The sequence below is a fragment of the Hippocampus comes genome, unplaced genomic scaffold (assembly GCF_001891065.2).
Source record: "Hippocampus comes isolate QL1 unplaced genomic scaffold, H_comes_QL1_v1.1 scaffold94, whole genome shotgun sequence".
Classification (NCBI taxonomy): domain Eukaryota; kingdom Metazoa; phylum Chordata; class Actinopteri; order Syngnathiformes; family Syngnathidae; genus Hippocampus; species Hippocampus comes.
Window position 1 is genome coordinate 3,505,536 of NW_017806059.1, and position 8,766 is coordinate 3,514,301.

An 8,766-nucleotide genomic window follows, 5' to 3' on the forward strand; every position below is an offset into this window, starting at 1 on the left:
TCCCCCTGCAATTCATATCCCGGATCACAAGAGAAGGTCACAGAGTCACCGGGCTCCCGCCCTTCCCCGTTGCGACTACCATTCATTGGAATACCTGGATCTCTGCAGGCAGTGGCAAGAGAACCTAAGGGAGAAACACACAGGCACACGCACGGACGAAGATACATGTCACATGCAAGCACAGTGGATTATTATGATTATTATTATTATTATTATTATTATTATTATTATTATTACTTAAACCTGGGTTACTCATCAAGATTTTGTCAGCAGCCTTCCAAACTCTGAGGGACCACGCCATATGATGAGAAAAACTCAAAAGGTGTAACAGTTCTGAGTATAAAGTGTGTGTGGTGGGCAGCCACACGGCAAAATCATATAGGAACCAATTTCATTCATGAATATTTTGAGGTCAGACGGGAAATCTGGCAAAATCTTCCGAGATTAAACATGATTTGAGAGCAAATAAACGTGGCTGATGAAGAGGAGTCAGTGGCGATATTTGGTGGTTTGTTTTGTGTAGTAAAAAAGAGAGAGCATAAGAAAGGGTGCAGCATAAGAAAGCACACACAGTGAAAAGTCAGGCCAAAACATGGCCCCAACGTCCTTCCAAGCGGTCCGGATCAGCACACCATGGCAGGATTATCTGGCAAGATTACTTTTTGAGCCATTACGGTAATCGGAGCATCCTTACGGTTGTTGGAAGGGGGGATTTAAAATTGTACAAACAATCCTGCTGTGTGAACTGGACTTAACAGCTCACCAAATGAAGTGACAACTATTTAATTGTTTAGAACCATTGTTTCACTTCAAACAGTCAACATCCTCCCATTTCAGTCTCTCCATAGTAAATACTCACTGATGACTACAGTACTTTAGGCAAAGCAGACTGATTATCTTTGTGTCAAATCGGAAATGAGATATCTGCAAGCAACTGCTTTTAGTTTGGAAAACAATCATCAACATTTTTCCCTCTTTTCAAGTTACAGACCAAAGCTCACTCAATCGTAATTATTTTATGGACAATATAATAGTTTCTTCTTTTTTTTTTTTGCCAAAAATAATCATTATTTGCAGCCACAGTAAAATGAACCTCAAAGTGAATATCAAACTAGTTGCCCTTCATATTTATCAAGACCAAATAAGTAGCGTTCAGCTTCAAAGGTTGTTGAGTACATCACTCCCTCTCATGTAATATTGCCTACCTGCTATTTATTTGTTTTTATTTCAACTTGAACCAAGACCTAATAAACCACAACAATCCATTAATAAACAGAAATGCCCAAAAAAAGATTGCAATGAACTTCAATGAAAAAGTAAGTTTATCCAATGAATCAATGGAATAATAAATGATAAAATATTGCTTCTAAAAATAGTCAGTTGTGACAGCTCTTCATGTCATTTGCAATAAATCAGTAAGCAAGAGAGAACATGCACACTGGGTCTATTTTCGTGACAAGCACAGCGGTCGACTGAACCGGGTTTTGGAAATTTTGCTGAGGAGGGCAAGTAGGCGTATCTGAAAGAGGGAGGTCTGTGCCGCTGGGGATGTGAACATAACCCACTAAAGTCACAAGCAATCAAACGGCTCCTCTCATTCTCTGTGCGTACAACAACGATGCGATATTGTGTAGTCATATTACACAACCTCATTTACAATGGCGAATGTGTTCCATATGATGAGTGATCAACATGAAAATGAGGGAAGGCACGGGAAGATGACATTCAGGAGGTAACATTGGGCCATGTTTACTTTTTACAGTCAAAAAGACAAGTCAAGCCACCTGCTATGATTGCCTTACAGTAAAATGCCGCCAACATGCTGCACGGATCCAACTTAAAAATAAAAGTCTAATAAAAGCCCAACAGAGCATTGAAGTCCATGTAATTTCCTTGGGCTTTTATTTTGAAGTTGTTCATTGCAGTGCATGTTACCACAATGCAAAGGATGATCATTGTGATGACTGGCCTGACCGTGGTCTTATTTGGTACATGAAAACAAATCCGAAGGAGGATGATTCTCTGCTGGCTTTTTTTTTTTAATCTGTTCAGGATCGATGCTAGAAACATTTGCATTGGCATTATCTATAGTTGTGCTTGTGGTGTCCACATGTGATGTCTCTACCTGGGTTATCCAATCACGTGTTTCATAAATGCGGCGGCGCCTAGTACATTGACCATTTTTTTAAATTAATTAATACAAAACTATTAACTATTCTCTTCTGCATAGAAAAAAAAAACAACACCATTAAAAAAGTACAGTCTGCCTTTCAGATAACTCGTCTTTCCAGACATCATCATCATACCTAGTTTTAACAATACTCACAACCTCATTAACAAAACATTAGTGCATTGTCTTCTAGTAAAAAGAACATACTCACTGGAGAAGTCAATGGCAAACCCAGACTTGGTGATGTAAAAGTCAGTTTCAAACTGAATGGTGACCACATTGAGAGTTGAGTGAATTCCCTCAGGCAGCAGTGAGCCGCTAAGCTCCTTCAGCGACATTTCATTTTCCGGAGGCCCATCCCACACCTTCAGAATATCATGGGATGCCTCGGTGTCAAAAGCAAGAAACTGGAGGCTGTAAGATGCAGGACAGCGGTTAGTATGGCTTCAGTTCTTTCCCTCCGCTTTGGACTACGGCTGCAAGAATGAAGAAAATGTACTATTCAAAATTTTGGCAAGGAATATCGTTATCGATTTCAATAGAATATTGTAAAAAAAAAATTATATATATATATATATATATATATATATATAGTATCATCAGTCACCTGATGCATGATGCTTGAAAAGCATTTGAGCATTACACTGAAAGAATTTGAGTCTGAAGTCAAAAGTGTTTGAGCATTTCACTCTACTCAACGCTCGACAAATGCTCAACAATGTGTCACCTGCAAGCTTTGCAATGCAAGGCAGGCAGCATCACAACCATGACAGCATGTGAAGTGAAAACCTGTTTTGTTTTACTATGCCGCCTGCTACCAGGTACTGCAAATGAGAATGCATTCTCAATTGCCTTACCTGGATGAATAAAGGTTAAATAAAGATTAGTTGGAGTCACTGATGAGGAATAAGCGAGCTCCGCAGGGTGAGTCCCTATGGAGTGAATGTGTGTACAGTCGACCACAGCTATTCGCGGACGATAGGGACCAGCAAATCGAGAAAATCTGTGTATCATTGAAATGGCCATTGTGTGTGTACAGTTGATCACAGCTGTTTGCGGACGATAGGGACCAGCAAATAGAGAATATCTGTGTATAATTGAAATGGCCATTGACATGCATTGGGAAAACAAAAAAATAAATCATTAAACTTGTATAAAAAAATCTTCCAAAAACATTGATAAACATTAAAAAACAACCTAAATATTAAAAGTAAATAAATACATCTTGGGACAGGCGAATATGCAGCTACTGAACCACGTGGATGCATGGGTTGACTGTAATTTGATAACAATAATTTCTCAGAATAAGAGGCAAAACAATTTTTTTTCTAGTTATTTGTCACTCCTAGTTTTAGTTTATTGTAAAACAGAGACACAAATAATGAAAACAAACATCCAGTAATTTAATGTACTGTAATGTAAAAAAGAGGCATGGATAGACATGCTGACAAAAATTTGCACCAGTTTCACAGTTATTATAAACCTTCACGCAAACTAAATGGCCCAAGTGTGGTACACGTATCTTTTGGTATAATTGACAATAAAGAGAGAGGAAACAATTGGATGGCTGCATGTATTGCTCTTGACCACAGAACTAATGTACATCACAACAATAATGGATGACGTGGTGGGTGACGAGTTTAACCTGCCCAAAACAACATGTGTCACATTATCTACTGCACCTAAATATAGAAACACAAATGGATCTTACGCTCAAACCTGTGTACTTGCATGATTGATCACATAAAAAGATAATAAAAGAAAATTATTAGTGTTTGGAAATTGCTAACTGATGTACGTGTGACAACGTAACTGGGATGTCAGGACTTTTATTGAGCAGGTTGCTCAAGACAATTACCATAGTTTTCACGCTATAAGGTGCACCTAAAAGCAGTCAATTTTCTAAAAAGCCAACAGTACGCCTGATAATCCAATGCACCTTATATATGTGGATCAATATTTTGATTTCTTGGACGTACTATTCTAAATATTCTGTCAAGCGCTTTGTTACAGCTGCAGCTGGAGGCTAGTCGTATGCTTTTGGAGTATATATGCTCAACAGCTCTTCATTTTCTTTACTTTTTGCCATTTGTTCGAACATCTCAGGGCCCTTTTAATCAATACAAAATAAGTGCAGATATTGTACACTGTGCATTCGTATGTTTATGTTTTGGTTCACGGCATATTGTCAATTTATTTGACAACTTGTTTTTAAATTATTCATCTTGACCAGGCTCAGAACCTGGGGGGACCGAGCCTTCTCTGTCACCGCCCCCAACCTCTGGAACACTCTACCACCACACATCCGCAACTGTACTGACCTTCAGTCCTTCAAATCATTTCTTAAAACTCACCTGTTCTGCAATGCTTTGAACACCTTTTAATCCCTTTTACCCATGTCTGCTTTGTTTTTCTTCTTCTAAATGTGTTTGTTTTAAACCATGTATGCTTGGCTTTAAAGTGTACATTTTATCCCGTGTTTTAAACTCTTGTAACGTGTCTTTGAGTACAATGAAAAGCGCTTTCAAAATAAATGTAATATTATGATTATGATTATTATTATTATTATTATTACTTTGTACATAAACATTGATTACATTGTACATGCAGCAAGTTCTCCATTTGCATCTGCATTTGCATTGCCAATTTGAATTGATGTTCTGTTTTTGAATAAAGGGATTTATTAATAAAAATGAATCAATTCATCGAAAAAAATGACTGATCAATCGATGTTTAAAACGATCATTATTTGTCACCTTACATTGAAGGGAGCCTCGCCTAGTACCTGAAAACGGATGAATATCAGTTATAATTGATCAGAATTATCATTTGTGGTAGCATTTCATCAAGCAAAAAAAAAAAAACATTGCTTCCTACAAACATCTTGCACAAATATTTCTGAGAAGGGAAGCTGAGCTTCAGTTGAACTTGGCAAGGTAAAATGACAAATACATTTAGAGAGTATTTTTTTTTCACTTTTGGGCATTTTTGTCGAGGTTTTGGTGCAATCGGGGCAATATCTGCTATATCAACAGAGGATTTGCATCAGCGGTCTCATTGACAGATATCAAGAAGAAAAATCTATTTTTTAAAACGATGTACAGTATGACTGACTGGATCAAATTATGTTTCCCCTGCCCAGACCTCGACTAAATTAAGGTGCCTGTCAAAGCCTTTCAGATCCTTTCGTCCGGCCATCATGTGCAATTTACACATAACCTTGTACAAAGCAATGTATTTTCCTAGTCTCAGATATGTATGGCTTTCTCAAATATATTATTTTTGCTTAATTTGTGCCATCGCATTTTGATATTCTGACATTTCCATTGAAATATGATTGAAATATGAGTGAGGAAAAAAAAATATGAATGTGTATTTTTTCGTTTACTGCATTAACAACTGGAGTTACCTGACAATATTTCCAGAGTTGACTTCAATGGTCCATGTGCACCTCAGGTTGTTGTCATAAGGAAACGGGTAACCAGGTGAAAGGATGCGCCCTGAAGATTTCCCCTTGAAATTGCCACCACACTCCGCTGCGCACGCACACACACACACACAAAACACACACATACACACGCACGCACGCACTTTATTTTTATTTGGAACTGTACAAAGCAATATTCAGTGTGTCAGTGCAACAAACTAAATTCTATTACCACTACTACTAATTCGACTACAATTCGAATCATTAACTTCTTGCATGGCTATTTTATCTTCGGTATGGATCATCAACAGTTTCAAGATTTGGCCTTGTATCAAAACACAAAGAGAACTCTTTGTGTTCATCCTCTCTGGAGCTGGGGAGTCTGGTTTATCTCCCAGTTGGGAGTATGAGGACTCTCATTGTGAGATGTGAATATTCCTGTGACGTGACTAAAGATGACACCGGAAAAAAGACTTCTCTGGATCTGGCATCACACGTCTACAACAACTGCAAATGTGTTCTTTACGTTGATAATGCCTCAAAACATTGAAATATAAAACTTCATGTGAAAGCAATTAAAGTAGAACATACAAAACATTGTGAATATTTTTCCTGTCTGGGTGTGCACATTTTATCTTGATTAGTTAGTTGAATATAGTCATAGTCACACCTTTAAATTACAACATGTCGTTGTTTTTAAATCAGTTGTGGTTGGATTGGTTGAATTTTGATTTTGAGGATGCATTACAAGTCAAGTATAATGTTAAAAGGAACATAAGAACAAACGGGTCCCAAAATACATAATAATTTCTTGGAAGTTAAAAAAATGCTGTGAGATTGTTAATAAGCGTGCTTGCTCGTTCTTATGAACTTGTGATCACCTGAAACGTTATCAGTGGCGACGAAAGTCAGAATAAAACAAGAAAGCATGGAATACCCGGCTGTTGTTTTTTTCAGCGATCTCAAACCAAGGACGCATCGGCTGGTTAACTCTTGAAGATTTAGCTCGGGAAATATCTCAAGTTGCATTTTATGCTGTGATCACAGAAACATGTCAATTGTCTTTAGGGAAGTTAACGACTGCACAACCATTCCAATTTCTTCTCTCGTGTACGTTCTCAGGAAGCCCTGTGCTTGCCGTGTAATTGCAGTCTGAGTTCCTTTTAAGATGTATTATCAATAGTGGCTTTCAGACTAAAAAGCCCAAGAACTTCAGCCCTGTGGATTTCATGGTAACGATCGTTTCCGGTAGCATGTCGTTTCCGTGGAATCATTTTTACGGTCCCGAAAAATTGTTTCCCATAAAAATCACGGTACACTAGTTGACTGTACGCGATTAATTCTCTCCTGTGTGATCAATGCGATTTCCCTGTGCCTGTATGTGTGTTTGTGATGTGGTGTGTGTGAGTGTTTTTCTTCTAATCTACTTTTGTGGGGTTTTTTCAGTGGTGGGGGGCAGAACAGATAACGTTATGTGCGCATGCGGGTTGCTATTTCAGTCTGCGCGCTGAGAAAGCGTGCGGATGACAGAGTGAGATGGTGGCAAAAAAAAAAAAAAAAAACCACAGACAAGTGTATTACTTAGAAATGAGAATGCCAGTCAGATTTTTCATTCGAATCCTCCGAAGAAGGGTGTATCACGAAGGTCACGTGTGATGTATGCACATAACACGAAAGAGAGTTTCGACGGGAGGAACGATTCCAAGCCAATTATTGAAGTTGGTCATTAAATCTAAAGGCTAATCGCTATGAAAATAATTATGAAACAGCCTTAGTTATTCTACAATTTACTAGTTGTAGACGTGGTAACTTTATGAATAAAACATTCGTCACAAGGTGTAGTAACACGAATGTTAACTGTCGGTAGAACTAACAATGCGTGTGTGGTAGATTCTTGATAGTAGATTACACAGTGCATCGTCTTGGGGTTGCAAAGAGGACGTCAAGCCATATCAATACTATAAGTCTATACAGTGTATGGTAATAAAGGCTTTTTTAAACGATTCATCACATGATTTTAATCATTCAATTCCCATTACATGCTTTTACATTAATAAAGGGGGTGAGTAGCCATTGATATTATGTTTATTTACATAAATAGTACACACACATAATTATGTTCACAGTGTCGGTTTTACTTGTGGCCCACGGTATATAGCCAGGACTGAAGTATTGTGTACACATATATGTTACCAATGGCCATAGTATTTCATAGTAATTGATATATTAACGATTACTAGTAAGTTAATCTTTGCAGTGTGAGACTGGAAAAAATACTCAGATTTTTGTGGTATGCTGTTTTCATAATGCCATATAAGTACAATAAAAGTGTTAAACAACACATTTTGATCAATTTAATGTATTGCCTAAACCTTGAGTAAACACCTGCTGATGTAATGGTCATTGTTAATGCATAGTTAACCTTTAAATATTATACTTTTGAATATCAGAATTCTTGGTTATGAATATCAGTTAAAATAGAAAAATGGGTTCCCATGTTGAACGTTTACAGAACCATCGTAGAAAGGGTTCTGTCAGTCGTCATCTGTACCTGTGGGTAAAAAACAAAAAACAAAAAAGGACGTTTCGCTTCTCTCACAGAAGCTTCGTCAGCGGTAGACAACCCTGAAGTCTCCGTGAAGACTCCGGGAAGTTGCTCTGCGCTAAAAGGCTGAGCGTGGCCTGTTTGAGGACTGATTAGGACGCTAATCTACGGTCTACCAAAAATCCACAAAGAAAACGTCCCGCTACGACCCATAGTCAGCAGTATAGACTCAGTTACTTATAATGTAGCTAAACACTTAACCTCAATATTGTCGCCTCTTGTGGGCCTGAGCAAACACAATGTTGAAAACACAGGTGAATTTGTCAACAAAATTAGGGACTTAAAAGTAGAGAATGACGAAACAATCGTTTCTTTCGACGTCACAGCCCTGTTCACCTCGGTGCCCACAGCCAGGGCTGTAGAGGCTGTTAGAAGAAAACTTTTAGATGACAAAACGCTAGCTGAAAGAACTAAACTGTTGCCGGAACACATTTGTGAACTGTTAGAAATATGCCTCAACACAACTTACTTCAAATTCAGGGACACGTTTTACCACCAGGTCTTTGGATGTGCCATGGGATCCCCTGTGTCTCCCATTGTGGCCAACTTGTACATGGAAGAATT

The 8,766-nt window shown here is 38.1% G+C and overlaps 1 protein-coding gene across 1 annotated transcript in view; it reads right to left on the minus strand.

Annotated features, from left to right (window-relative positions):
* The window catches only part of LOC109529648 (CUB and sushi domain-containing protein 3-like), a 447,797-nt gene that overhangs the window by 235,820 nt on the left and 203,211 nt on the right, over window positions 1-8,766 (minus strand). Inside the window, exons 25-26 of the mRNA XM_019893029.1 lie at window positions 5,580-5,706; window positions 2,382-2,584 (exon numbers count right to left, since the gene is read on the minus strand). Of these exons, the coding sequence (XP_019748588.1) occupies window positions 2,382-2,584; window positions 5,580-5,706 (330 nt within the window). The remainder of the gene's footprint in view (window positions 1-2,381; window positions 2,585-5,579; window positions 5,707-8,766) is intronic.